The sequence below is a fragment of the Macrobrachium rosenbergii genome, chromosome 3, assembly GCF_040412425.1.
Source record: "Macrobrachium rosenbergii isolate ZJJX-2024 chromosome 3, ASM4041242v1, whole genome shotgun sequence".
Classification (NCBI taxonomy): Eukaryota; Metazoa; Arthropoda; class Malacostraca; order Decapoda; family Palaemonidae; genus Macrobrachium; species Macrobrachium rosenbergii.
This window is the reverse complement of record NC_089743.1, coordinates 32548288-32563081: the sequence shown is the minus strand read 5'-3', so window position 1 is coordinate 32563081 and position 14794 is coordinate 32548288. Positions and strand designations below refer to the sequence as shown.

General features: G+C 39.4%; 1 protein-coding gene across 20 annotated transcripts in view; it reads left to right on the top strand.

The window, feature by feature from the left end:
- The window catches only part of Mettl4 (Methyltransferase like 4), a 169662-nt gene that overhangs the window by 141951 nt on the left and 12917 nt on the right, over positions 1-14794 (top strand). For 19 of the 20 annotated variants that reach the window (XM_067130293.1, XM_067130265.1, XM_067130274.1 and 16 more), the window contains one exon: positions 9785-9965. In XM_067130293.1, coding sequence (XP_066986394.1) covers positions 9785-9965 — 181 coding nt within the window. Of the gene's footprint in view, positions 1-9129; positions 9298-9784; positions 9966-14794 lie in introns of all 20 variants that reach the window. The other variant, XR_010857642.1, reaches the window with a different exon arrangement.

The window sequence follows — 14794 nt, the reverse complement described above, 5'->3', positions numbered from 1 at the left end:
AGTCTCTTCTTCCTCTGAGCCCCAACCTAGATTTTTACTTAGGCGCCTCGGATCTATGTTGGGGATCCCTTCTGGGAAGTCAGGAAGTTTCTGGGATGTGGTCCCTAGAAGAACGGAACCTTCATATCAATGTCAGGAAATTAAAGGCAATTCACTAGGCCTTCAGTGCTGCTCAACCATGACCTACAACAAGACAGTAGTAGTCCATGTGGACAACACCACTGCACTGACGTATATCCGAAAGCAGGGAGGTACTCATTCCTTTTCTCTCTGCCAGGCAGCAAAGGATCTCCTATGGGCAGACCAGAATCAGGTGATGCTGGTCACTGGATTTATTCAAGGAAAACTGAAGGTTCTGGCAGATGAAATGAGCCATTGGCAGCAGGTCCTTCCCACCAAGTGGACATTGGATCCCATGGTCTGTCTTGACCTTTGGAGATTATGGGGCAAACCAATGTTGGACCTGTTTGCCACCTCAAGAAACCATCATTTTCCACTCTTCTGCTCTCCAGCCCCAGATCCCCTGGCATGGGCGACAGATGCCATGCTCCAGGGCTGGTCAGGCCTGGATCTTTATGCCGTCCTGCCCTTCAACTTGGCTAAGGAAGTACTGAACAAGTTTGTTTCGCACCACAACATATTGATGACCTCGTAGCCTTGTTATGGCCCGCGAAGGAATGGTTCCCAGACCTTCTATGGCTTTTGGAGGACTTCCTGAGACTACGTCCCCAAAAACCATGGCTACTCAAACAACCTCACTTCAAGAGATACCACCAGAGGTTGTCCGCTCTGGCTCTGACAGACTTCAGACTGTCAGGAAGCCAGTTAGAGTGAAAGGCTTTTGCAAGAGCAACTGCAGAAGTTATTCCAAGATGCAGACAACAATCTTCTTGCAATGTCTACCAAGCAAAGTGGACAGTTTTTTGTAGATGGTGTCTCAGACATAACATCTCGTCTTCTGAGACATCTGTAACACAAATAGCAGACTTCCTTCTGTATCTGAGGACCTCAAGAGGTCTGTCCTCTTCCACCATCAATTCATTAGACACTTCTAAGCAGAAGAAGTCCGATCTGGTTTCCTGGAACCTAGATGTTGTACTAAAGTGGCTCGCAGGCCCCCCTTTCGAACCCCTCAGGGCTGCTTCCCTAAAGGACCTCACTCAGAAGACACTCTTCCTCGTGGCCTTGGCAACTGCCAAGCGTGTAAGTGAAGTGCAAGCTATTGACAAGAGGGTAGGCTTCTCCCAAGGAGGCGCAGTGCGCTCTTTTACCCTAGGTTTCCTAGCCAAGAATGAGGACCCATCCAAGCCCTGGCCTCGTTCCTTCCACCTTAAGAGTTTAATGGAAATCCTGGGCCTGGAGGAAGAGGAAAGGGTTCTTTGCCCTGTCAGAGCCTTAAGATATTATCTGTGAAGGACGAAGAAGATCAGAGGGCCATCCAGCAACCTCTGGTGTTCCTTCAAGAATCCTTCTTGCCCTCTTTTGTCGTTCTTCCTAAAGGACCTGATTTCCAAGGCACATTCTCGGATTCAGGAGGACATTTTGCTGTCATTCAAAGCAAAAGCACATGAAGTCTAAGCTGTTGCTAATGATTTGTCCCTTTCATCCATTCTTTATTCGACTTTTTGGAGGTGCAAATTGATCTTCGCATCTCATACTTAAAAGAAGTCTAAAAAGTGTTTGACATTGCAGTACAGTGGACTCCCCGTATTCACAGGGGATGCGCAATAGACCCCCCCCCCATTTGGAGAACTTTCAATCTCCAAGGTGGGTGCAGAGGTCGTCATCTGTGTCAAAGTAGCACCATCATAGGGCCCAGGGGTACTCAGATCCTTATAACAACTAGACATAAAGATTAGAGAGGAAAAAAAGATAAAATAAACCCAAAAACCTTAAAAAGATATCATCAGCCTTTCATGGGGTTTATTCTTCCACCAATGGCATAAGAACCAACTCCTTAATGTCTGCCCCCTACCCTACCCCACCCAACAGGGGATGGCACAAGTGTAAGCCAAACCTGCTTGCTAGGACTGAGAGTATTACAAGAATACAATCATCCCCACCCTATCATGTTATGGGCAAAGTGGATAGCATGCCAAGAGTCCTATCCCCAGAATCAGACCCCCCTGGAATTTGTGGTTCAGCCCTAAAGAATAGTTCCGCCTTTGAGATATTAATCCGGTATCTCTCAGGTCCGAACATTATCGGGTAGTTGATGGTCCTACCACAGTTCCCACTGTTTAGCTTAAGATGTAAACCCAGTCCCAGCTATGATATCTTCTCATATTTATCAGGTCCAGTAAATTTTATAAAAAGTGGAAAAATCCACAGAATTAGTCCAGATAAATATATCATCATATTTGAGACTCTTGGGCTCAAACCCGGGAACAAATTCCTGGTGTTCAAGATCCCCCCCATCACGTCAAGTTGGTCCCACATTGAGGGAGATTCCAGGTGTTGCTTTTCCTTTTTCCCCCCTGTAAGATGGATTTTGGACCTTGTGAAAAAGGATGTCCTTGCTGTTGTTGTCATTGTCCCTTTGTAGGGAATTGTCCCCTCTGACCACCTACCTGTTTTTTGAGGAAAACTTTTGGGGGTGACTGAAGGCTTATATGACTTTTTATTAAAGTGAACCCTTTTTGGGGTTGGGTAAAGGAAAATTTTTGGTTCTTTGTTTCCTGAATTCCCCTTTCCCCAGAAGACCGTACACTGTACAGTTCTGTTGGCGGGCATGCTCATTGAGTTGAGAGACAACAGACTCCTCAAACAGGTCCTTACAGAAGGGGTTAGAATGTAATAATGCAGTGACATTGGAGAGTGATTTGATGGAGCCCTCCAATGCTTCCATTCGCACTTTTATGCACCATTCTAGGAAGTCACAAAGTGCTGCCCATTGGGTTCTTATAAGACTTTTGGCCTCAACAGCAAGGTGGTAGAGGTTATAATAATAAGGAGTTGGAGCTTACCATAAAATTCTGACGAGGCTGTCCCCTCTGAGAGTCTTCTCATAGGGGTCCCAAACTGTTGCGTAGCTATATCAAAAGGGAGCTTTTTCCTTTCAAAAGGGAGTTGTAGCATTGCCCACTCCTTGGTAGAATATCCCAAAACTGGGATGACTGTGGCAGATGGTTTTAATTCTGCCATTGTCTCTTGCTTTTAGTTACTACAAATTCTCAAAAATCTGTCTTCACATGATTAATAATTTTGAAAGTGAAGGGACAGAAGGCTGGGGCTACTTGGTGAGCAACTTGGGTCTGAATGCTTGGGTCTTATTCAGAATGGAAGTAAAGATCCATTTTTTGTTAAACTGACCTGGTAAAGGGTGATTTCTATAGCTTTTAATGCTATAGGCACAGGTAAGAAAACCGTTTCTGTTAGTGGTTTCTCCATGTCTGGTGAAGATGGTATTAGGTGCCATTCTGTATTAGGGAATGCTGCCCTGTTTCTGAATGCTACATGTACAACTTTGATGATAGTTTTTCTCGCATTAATTACATACATGCCATCGGGAGAGAAAATGCACATTGAGGCATCTCGCCAAGGATTGTCAGTATCATCAGGGGTGAGTATTGGAGCCCCCGTTATGTTTTGATCTGAAGTTCTGTAATCCAAACTGACCATTTTGTTGTTTCCAGTTGGAATTATAACATTAGACCTTGTTTGGGCAGCATTTGTACCCACACTCACTTTTCGGTTACAGGATGTAGTACTTTTACACTGAGGTGTACATGACTGACTTACTTTCCTTTTTGGAATCATGCTTCATGTCCCTCATATGTTGCCATTCTGTGGCAAGGGCATCTTTGATGGTACTCATTTCCTTACGGAATTGATCAAATGCCGCAAACTGTGTATCCCCTTTTTGGGGAGTTTGTGCAGTCTAACTGAGCTTCAGCAACTGAACTGTAACTGCCTGTTAATCAAGAGGCAGAAGTCCTAGGTAAGTTACTATACCCCTCCGAAAATGTAGTCATTTCAGTCGGAGTTAGGTGGATCCTAGTATCCCTTTTGGGGGGAAGATCTTATTCTGCAACAAGAGCTTCATGGGGAATAGAAATCCTTCTAAAAGGTTTCTCCCATGGCTAGCTAAAATTTGTGTCCCTGAGCCTTCTGGGTTCAGCAGGGCCATTTCAGTGGCAATGTCCACTTCATATTCTTTAGTAAGAATGTCAGCCCCATGTAAAGATTCCTCTACTTCCTCCGCTAGGTTAACCTGGGAGGTACCGGGGACTGATGTTACTGGGTTTTGGCCCAAACATTGATGTTGTTCTGTGAAAGGGTTAAATATCTGCTGCCAGAGTTCTGCCGGAAAGATATAATATCCCCCTTCCCCACCCCTACTGAACCGTAAGACCCATCAAGGTAGCTTGAAAGGAGTTTTTTCTTCCTTAAAACTTGTTGCCAGAAGCATACTACAAATCTCGCCCACATCTGGCGACCAAGCAAGTTTTCCTTGTTTTTTACAAGGACTATGCTAATGGCAGGTGGTATGGGCTGTACCCACTGGCAAAAGGTGAACTAAGCAATTTGCTACAGAACACTTGAACTGATGATCCTGCCTAATGGCGGCCCTGTAGTCATATAAAACAAGTTATTAGAAACTAGTTAGTATTAATTGTTTTTAAATGAGGGACACTTCTGTAGTTCATATAGTTTTCATATTACAGGTTAACTTGATTAGAAGTGTGCAGTTGTAATACATTTAATTAAAAATCTGTTAACTTAAACCCTCTAAGGTTTAGGTTAGTTTTCATACATGTATATGGCTATATTTCATGCATACACTGTTAGTCCTTTTGCAATGGCTAATTGAAAATTTTAATTCTAATTGTTATGCCATTCAGACTAACTGCTATGAAATGATTTGTTTAACTAACCCAAGCTACTGTTTTATATAGCTTAGGTTAGTGCTTGTAATATAATCTACGTTAAGCTAAGAATAGAGGATTTCTTAGAAGGTTCTCGCTTAACCTATTCTAGGCCGCTACCTATTTTAGGCTTATTTAAAACTTAAGGACATAAAAAATAATCCCCTCATAATCTGGTTTTCTGTTTTATGTGGCTGAGATTACCCTTTAATCTGATATTCGGCCATCGCTGTTTTAGTCTAATAGTAGGATATTCCTTAAAAAGGGGTTCCTCCTTAATCTGGTTAGGCTAATAGCTGTTCTAGGTTTATATCACCTTTAAGGATATACGCTACATAAGACCCTACTAGTATGTAGCCTTACAGATATGCTACCGAGTCGTAAAATACCAAGTTATTTTATTGTGCCTAGGATACTGTTTATATATAAAATCTTAGGCTTATTTGTTCTTTCTTAGCCTAGTATAGGGGATTGCCTAATTCAGATTATTATAGATCACTCTTAAATGTATACTAATATGTAACCTTAAAGTTAGTCTACTATTTTTTGTCTAACCCAGGTTGTTGTTTATATCCAATCCTAGGCTGTTTGGTCTACTATATAAAACAGTAACTCACTAATGTGTAACCTTATAGCCAGGCTATAACTTACTGTAATGTAGGCTACTGCCTAATCTGGATTATTTAATTCACACTTGAGGGTATAGGCTACACAAAACACAATTACCTTAGTATGTAGCCTTAAGGCTGGATTACCATCTCATTCAGCACAGATTACTATTTAATCTAGTCCTAGGTTACATGGTCTAGGCTAACAATTTAGTCCAAATATGGGATGTTTCATAACAAGTTATCACTTTACTTGATATAAGGTAATGCTTAGGCTAGTCCTGGATTATTTAGCTCATGCTTAAGTGCACAGGCTTATATAAAAGGAAAAAATTATACTAATATGTAGCCTGATTGTTAGGCTATTGATTTATTTTGCCCAGATATTGTTATTATCTGATCCTAGGGTCCTCATTCTAAGCTAGGCCACTTAAGGATACGTAATCCTAGGACAGGCTACAGACTACATTCACTATTAACCTAAAGTATTCTCTCTTACTGCCTAGATTATTGTAGACATCATATAACCTGAGAGGATTTTCTATATTAATGATAAGTTGTGGAACATTTCTTTTAGCTAAAACATTGTTAGAATTTAAAACAATTTTTGCTTTACAAAACTAGGCAGCAATCAATGAGCTGAGTTCTGGCTTTCACAAATAAATTATAAATTCCAAAAGTTTAAAACTGAAATTTTTAACTGGAACTTAATGTTGAGCACTTTTCCTGCTGTTTTTGATGTTTCCATGATCCTCAATAATGAAATCAGAGAAAAAAGTTGAATTTTTTCAGAGCACTGGTAACAGCATAAACCGTTTGCTATAGACCAAAAGAGAGTTATGGCTCCTTGATCTTTAACGGCCCAGTTGTAAACAAGAGGGCGGAGCGCATGCGCAAGGTAACTCCTTGAGGACGAAACAAGCGACTACGCTATCAGAAAGGGAGATTTGGCAGACTGTATCAATTATAGAGGGATTACATTTCTGCCAACCTGCTACTGTATAAGGTACTAGCCAAATTTATAAAAGATAAATTGGGACTTTACATAGAGACAGCCTATGGCGAATATCAATGTCGAGTCAGAAAATCAACAATTGACCAGATTTTTATTAGACAGATAATGGAAAAACACTGGGAGTATAATAGATATGTGGCAGGTTTTTGTAGACTTTAAACAAGCATATGATAGCATCCATAGACCATCAGTGTGGAATATTATGAAGGAATTGGGTATACAAGAAAAGTTTATAAACTTGGTAAAAGCGTGCTACAGGAGTAGTAAGAGTTGTGTTCAGGTGGGAAGGAAAGGGGCGGAATATTTTGAAATTAAAAAAGGTTGAGACAGGGATGCCTTCTTTCTCCAATGTTGTTTATCTAATTTTAGAGAAAATAATGTAGAGTATCGAGGAAGTTGAGAGTGTTGTCATCTTGGAAGATACAAATGCCAAAGTCCTTGCCCTTGCAGATGATGATGTTTTCTTAGGTACAGATATATAAAATACTATACTGTACCATTCAAAGAAACTGCTGCCAGATTGGGACTAGAAATCAGTGAAAGTATAACCAAAATGATGAGATTGTCAGTGAACAACCAACAACAACAACAAAATATGGTAGATATTGAGAATGTAAGGGAATGTAAATATTTAGGAAGTGTGTTAACATCCAGAAATGATGTGGAGAGAGTTTTTGTTAGAATTACAGCAGGGAACAGATGCTTTGTAAGCCTGTACCATCCTTTAAAGAGAAGAAACATCACAAGGTCTACCAAATTAAGAATTTACAACACCATTATCAGGCCAATATTATTATATAGTTGTGAGACCTGGACACTGACTAAATGTCAAGAACAGAGCCTACTGGTTTGTGAAAATAATATCTTGCATAGAATAACAGGTCCCATTTACGATATGAATGAAGGTGCTCGGAGAAGAAGGTGGAACAAAGAAATAAGAGATTTTACCAGACAACTGCTAATAACTGGCTGTGTAAGGTCGCAGAGGATATGTTGGCCAGGATGTGGGTAGAATGGAAGAGGGAAGAATGCCTAAAGTCATTATGGAATGATCAATAGAAATGAGAAGACTGGTGAGGAGACCGAGGATGAGATGGAAAGATAATATGTTAAGAGATCTAAGAGAATTGGGAATGGAGGCTCCTGTGAATGACTAGAAAGATGCAGCACTCAACAGCCACTAGAGTGAATGAGTGAGTGTGTATATGTATATGTATATATATATATATATATATATATATATATATATATATATATATATATATATATATATATATATATATATATATATATATATATATATATATATATATATATATATATATATATATATATATATATGTATATATATGTATATATATATATATATATATATATATATATATATATATATATATATATATATATATATATATATATATATATATATATATATATATATATATATATATATATATATAGTCTTACTACTGTTTCATAATATAAGTCAAAATATATATATATATATATATATATATATATATATATATATATATATATATATATATAATGACTTATGAAACAGTAGTAAGACACTAGAATTTTATATTACTCTTTGAAAAGGAAAGAACTAAAATTAACTTAAAATACATGTGAATGCACACTAGAATAGTTTAATGGGTTATTTAGGGATTACAGTATCATATATACTGTACTGCAAGACAAGACTAAACTGGCACGATTGTAAAATTTAAGCAGTGAGCCTTAATTACTCAGCCATGACTTCTTGATGTTGGATATTAACACAGGGAACAGTTCAGTTCGATATGAAGGACTGTGCAAGGCGGAGTGACACCTGGATTTTGCTACAGGATACTTGGCAAGTGCCATTGTAGATTAGGACTTTGGCAGCGTCATTCAGCACTCATGATTCTACGCCTGAAGGGAGGTCTTTCTTGTGATGCTTTTCAGACAGCTACTAAACATCACATTGCGTGTTTGCTTCCTCTAAGCCTATGCAAGCAACTGTGAAGGAGGGCATAAGGAAATTAGGGCAACTTTTGGTTATTTTCAAGGAGAGCGAGTAGGTCTATGTGGAAGCTGAGTGCTTGATTGGTTAGATCGTATAAACCATCCTTTTTAGGCAAGACTTATTCGTCAATGTTGTTATGGCCACTACCCTGGCGCATCAGAGTCGGACGCCCTGGACAGTTCAAATGGGTTTAGCCTAATTGAAGTTGTTTGGTTTTTCAGTAGATCACCACTCCCAAATTGGTCTGATAGTTATCTCCATTGTGTAGTGAACGTTTGCTGTCACTCATCTCAAGGATTATTTTTGGAAAGAACGTAGGCAGTGGCAATATTTCTTCAGGGGGTTAAAAAGGGATACAGCCAAAGCTAGAGGAGTGAGTCAGCATAGAAGATTCTCTTTGTGTTCCATTAGGGGGATCAACACCCTTTGGTTAATGAACAGATGAAGGGATGGTCAACAAGGTTCACAATTTCTTTTGTTCCAGCAACCATGCTTCCCAAAACATGGGGTACAATTTATGTCTATATAACTTGGAGGTTATAATAACTTCTGAAGAAATCTAAAGACTTGTAACAATGTACCTATTGTACATAGGGAAACTCAGACAGAATAACTCACGTATTGCAGGCAAATCACAAGCATATTTTGCAAGAAAATTCACTAAAGGAGCACCAACCACAGCACACTGGAGTATCATTAGAGGCCACGAGCAGGCAGCGAAGGCATGATCAATACAAAAGACAGCAAAACCAGAAACAATGAAGCGAGACATGTAACAAAAAAAAAACCTAGAGGGTAAGGCAACATTTCCATACTCAATGAAGGTGCATAGTAGGATAAGGAACACGGATAAATACATCAAGTAAAAGGGAGTTGTCTGTGCATATGGGGTGGAACCATTCTTTTTTTAATTCCTTGCTTCTTGCACCTAGAGGAATCCCTGCATAGTTAAAAACTATTGTATGATGAATGTTTGTACAAAAACTTTTACTGTCAAAACAGTTTTCATGATAGTGATGTTAATACCCTTAAATGCATTTGTGTTGTTAAACTTCAGCAGTAATAATAATAATAATACATTTTAGTTGAGACTGATGGTCAATGAGAGAAATGTATGTTGGTTTATAAGAAAAAATACATGAAGAAGCTTCATCCTTTCAAAGGCAGAATAGTGTGTTTATTGCACTATACTGTACTCGGACTGAGAATATTTTTCTGCACAAACTTATTTTTAGTGACTCCAGTGTTTATTTTCAGATTTCTGAGAATTTTATTTTCACAGTTGACACGAGGAGGGGAACCAGTCACACCATTATGTATGCAGGCTCATGGTAAACTACCTTACGAACGCATTCTACTAGCAAGGAAACGGGGTTTAAATGGCTGTTGCAGAAATTTACATGATGGTAGAGTTATTTGCAGTGTACCAAGTGGTCTGCATTCTCACAAGCCACCTCTTACAGGTATTGTACAATAACCATGAAGTTTAGCTTATTTGTGTGTTATAAACAAGTGTGATGGTGTTTATGGGTATTGTTAGAAAATATGTTGTCCATGCCATTATTAGATACAGTATGTCCCCGGTAATTGTTGGCATTAGGGACCACAACCACCTGCATTAAGTGAAAATGTGTGTTAATTTGGTATCCCCTCTAAAGATGCTTATAACTGGCTATTTCAATAGTTGAAACACCAAAGACCTTACCCCCCCCTCAAAAATGCTTATAGCTGCCTATTTTAATAGTTCAAACACCAAATATACCTTAAACCATCATCAAAGTCACCTGACAACATTACCCTTAAAAGTACCCGGTGTTTCGAAATTAGAGCCCCCCCCCTCCACAGAACAAATGGAAAGTTATGAAGTTTTCTGCTATAGCCTATCTCCAAGTACATTATTTTAAGTTTCTATTAAGCTGTTTTTCATTTTACATTTCTTGTATTAACAGACTGAGTGACAGAGTTAGATACAGCCATGGCTAACGACTCGGAGGAAGTCAGATGGATTGACTGAATCCGGGCTATAACCTTCAGAGAGGCCAGGGATGCTGGCGCATCCTTCATTTCACGTTCCTGGTTAGCTATATACATTGAAAGAGATGAATCCTTTGTTAAAAGAAACTGGAACAAAAATCCATATGACTGTCATCGCGAAAAGAGTGAAAATCTTGGAAGGCCTGAAATACTTTCTCAGGAGTCAAAAGACATCATAGCTGAGGCAGTGGGTAGACCAAGAAAGTCTTTACGTAAATTAGTGCTTGAACTAGAAACAAAAAGGGGAAAGAAGAGAAGTTATAGTGCTGTACATCGTGAATTGAAAAAATCTGGTATCAAGCCATTTCATGTTATCAGCAAGCCCAACATCACTCAGCAACAGAGAGAAGACCGTGCATGGTTTTGTGGTTCATTTCTTAAAGATTGGGATGAAGCTGACTTTCTCCATGTTGCTGCATCAGATGAATTCATCATTTACACGGTTAGGAAGCCAAATCATAAAAATGACATCATTTGGGCTGCAAAGTTGGATGATATCAGCAATGACGTGTGCTATCGCCAAGTTGTGAAATTTCCTGAATGTTTGGGAATTTTTCACTGTTTCACAGCCAAACAGTTAATGTGGATCATCAAAGAAAAAGGACAGTCATGGAATGGCAAATACTTCAGAGAAAGTGTGCTTACTGGTGGAGTATTTCCTTTCCTCAAAGATCCTGAAAATGTGTTATCTGTTGAAGAAGTCACATTTTTGCATGATAAGGCACCATGTTTCAAGGCTTCTCAGACACAGGAGCTGCTTCAAAACAGTGGTATCGATTTCTTCTCGTCAAGTGAATTTCCAGGAAGCTCCCTGACCTTAATGTGTGAAAACATTGGTAGTATCTTAAAGGATCATGTTGAAGCATGCACAGTGAACTATGATGGTATACCAAGCCTCAACGACCTGTGAAGAGAGGTGACCGAAGTGCTAAGGGAAATGGAGTTTGAGTCTCAGCTTTTTTGCAATTTGCTGAAATCATACCCCTCAAGAATGCAGGCTGTGGTACACGCAGATGGAGGCCACACAAAATATAAATATTCAGAGAGAAACTTAAATGAATACCTGTTCTGAATTACTTTTGTTTTTTGTCCGTATCAATTTTAGTTTATGCTGTAGAGGGGGGCTCTAATTTCGAAACAACCTCTATATGGCTTACAGCTACATTTGAAAACTAAACTCAAGTCCCCCTTACATTCAAGCACAGCCATTTTCTCTCATACAGTATTGAAACTGTCCTGTTTTCTTTTTACAGATGGGGAAACATTGGGAATTCACAAGTAGAGTTAAATACTATACAGTACTTAAATATTTAAAAATGCTTTGACAAAAAAAACAAATTATAAATGCAGTCAACAGTGATTAAATATTCTCTTGTGTATGTACATGCTACAATGATTTACTAATTTTCAAATATTAATATTAATGTCAACACAGCAAAATGCTGATAAAATGTTTTTTCACTTACAGAATACATTAACACTGTATTATTATATTGATCTGTTACCATTATAATATGTATAAAAAAACTGACCGTCCTGACGTGTAATGTTTACGTTCTGAGAATCAGCTGATTGAGCCTACTACCAAAAGAATTAGGAAAATAATTTTTTAGTTGCTAAAAGAAATTAATGTATTAACCCTTAAACGCCTACTGGACTTATCATACGTCGACTAAAATTGTCTGTTGGGTGCCAAGTGGATGTACCGTACGTCGACTACAAAAAATTTCAACCTTCGGTCAACTTTGACTCGACCGATATGGTAGAAAAATGCAATTGTAAGCTAAAACTCTTTCATTCTAGTAATATTCAATCATTTACCTTCATCTTGCAACAAATTGGAAGTCTCTAGCACAATATTTCGATTTATGGTGAATTTTTGAAAAAAACTTTTTCCTTACGTCCGCGCAGTAACTCAGCCGAAAATTTCAGAAATTCTTTCGTCATTTTGTCGTAATTTTTGCACTGTTTTATATTAGCCGTTACGTAAAGTTTTATATATGAAAATGTGCGCAATTTCGTGTAAAATACAACAAAATACAACCCATGATCGTAGCTTTTATCAGTTTTGAAATATTTTCATATAAATCTCGATAACTGCCAAAATTTCAACCTTCGGTCAACTTTGACTCGACCGAAATGGTAAAAAAACGCAATTGTAAGCTAAAACTCTTCTTACATTCTAGTAATATTCAATCATTTACCTTCATTTTGCAACAAATTGGAAGTCTCTAGCACAATATTTCGATTTATGATGAATTTTTGAAAAAACTTTTTCCTTACGTCCGCGCCAGAAATTCTTTCGTCACGTTGTCGTAATGTTTGCACCATTTTATATTAGTCGTTACATAAAGTTTTATATATAGTGCAGCAGATTGCTGTAAAAATCGTTCAGATAGTGAAACAAGCATGAAATTTGGCACAAACATTCCTAAGACTACGCTCTCTTAGAAAAGGGCGCTGGCCACCTGAAAATCCAAGATGGCGGCTATTTTTCAAAATGGCCGCCATCTATGTTGAGATTCACTGGTTTGGGAGCATCTATTGGATGGAATATGCCAGTTTTTTTTTTTTTAAACCTCGACTTTTAGGTTATAAAAATGTTCCATACCACACATTTTATTGAAAACCCTTACTAAATGAATTGTAACCAAGATGGCGTACAAAATGGTTGCCATAAAAGTTTTTTTCTATCCACAGCGCTAGCAGACATAGAGACCAACTGTTTTTATTTAATGGTATATTCATGTGATCAGACAGTTTAACTAATATGCTATTTTCAGCTGAAATAGTAATGGTATGGTCACATACAACATTGTGTCTAAGACTGTAACCATAAAAAGAAAAGAAGAGAAATACGGACTAAACGCCAACCAATCTATGTATAGGTCTCTCAACCTACACCTTTGAAAAATTGAGGATAAGAAGGTAGGCATAGCATGACACGTTGGATGCTCAAGCTAGATTATCTACTGAAGAGAGGGCAATATTTATCTAGACTTCACATTTGCAAGTGCACAGAGCTGTGCAGGGAAGACCCAGCTTGTAGCACTTGCACCTTTCCCGACAGCCTGCTTTGCATCCACATTTGGTAAGCTGTTGGCAACTCTTGGCTAAGGGCGAGTTGGTTGTCCAGAGGACTTGCCATGCTTCACCAGACTTTTGCCATCCCCACTCAGCAGGGTTCTCTGGCTGTGGCTGACACTGGTGGCCTGCCCCACACACAACCAGCCTGGTACGCAGCACGCTTGGTGTGTTGGAGGAGAGCTCCCCTGGTTGGTGGAATGGCCTCATATGCCCTTTGTTTTCTGGCAAACATATCAAGTCTAGCCTCATCCACAGTGCCAGCAGTGCTGGATCTTTCATACATAAGTATGACAAACCTCTCCAGGACCTTCAGGTCACTCTCTTCCACTCTGAGAGGGTAGTGACTCAGTTTGGAGAACACAGTGGAGGCCTCTGGAAAGATGTTCCATGTCTGCCAGGCGGTCTTCTTGCCCTTGCTCCGGAAGGCTGACACTGTATCACAGCCTGTGAACGCATGGAAGAAGAGCATGCCATTCACCTTCTCCTGGCCCAGAGAGTTGCACAGGTCATGCACAGCAATCCAGCGCAGGCTCTGGCCTTGGCCAAATGCCACCCATAGCTTCTCTAGCCCTAGATTGTGGAGAGTGGAGAAAGCACTGACTGCAACGACAAGAACATCTGTGTCATTTGCTTTAACCGTGATGGTCTTGGCTCCATGTTCTGTGGCATATTTGGCATGGAGAAAGATGCGGTGTCAGCTTCCTCATGAGAGCACTTTTCCAGTCCCTGAAGACTAGCCTCATGAGTGCTGAGGACAGCAGACCCTTTCGTGGCAATGACAACATTTGTGGCAGACATCTGGGCAACTTTGTCTGCCAGGAACTGGAACAACTCTGTCTTGTTGGCATCGTGTCTTAGGAAATTGCGCCAGTTGGATGGAATTGTGTTCTTGTCTGTCACCTTGCGCCTTCCTCCTTGACCACGTTGGAGCCTGGTCTCAGCTTTGAGGCTGGATGTATTGTATACATCAAATACAAGATGTGATGATGTGTACTTGCTGCTATAGGATTGTATCACAGGCAAGAAGTCGCAAAGTGCATAGCCCTCAAAGGTCTTTCCTTTCTTTGGTGGCAAGGCATGGACCAAAGCTGATCCATCTACAATGAGGACATCAGTCTTCACATGGTATTTTGCTGCATTTTTCCTGAGAGTGGCCTCTATGCCATCACCT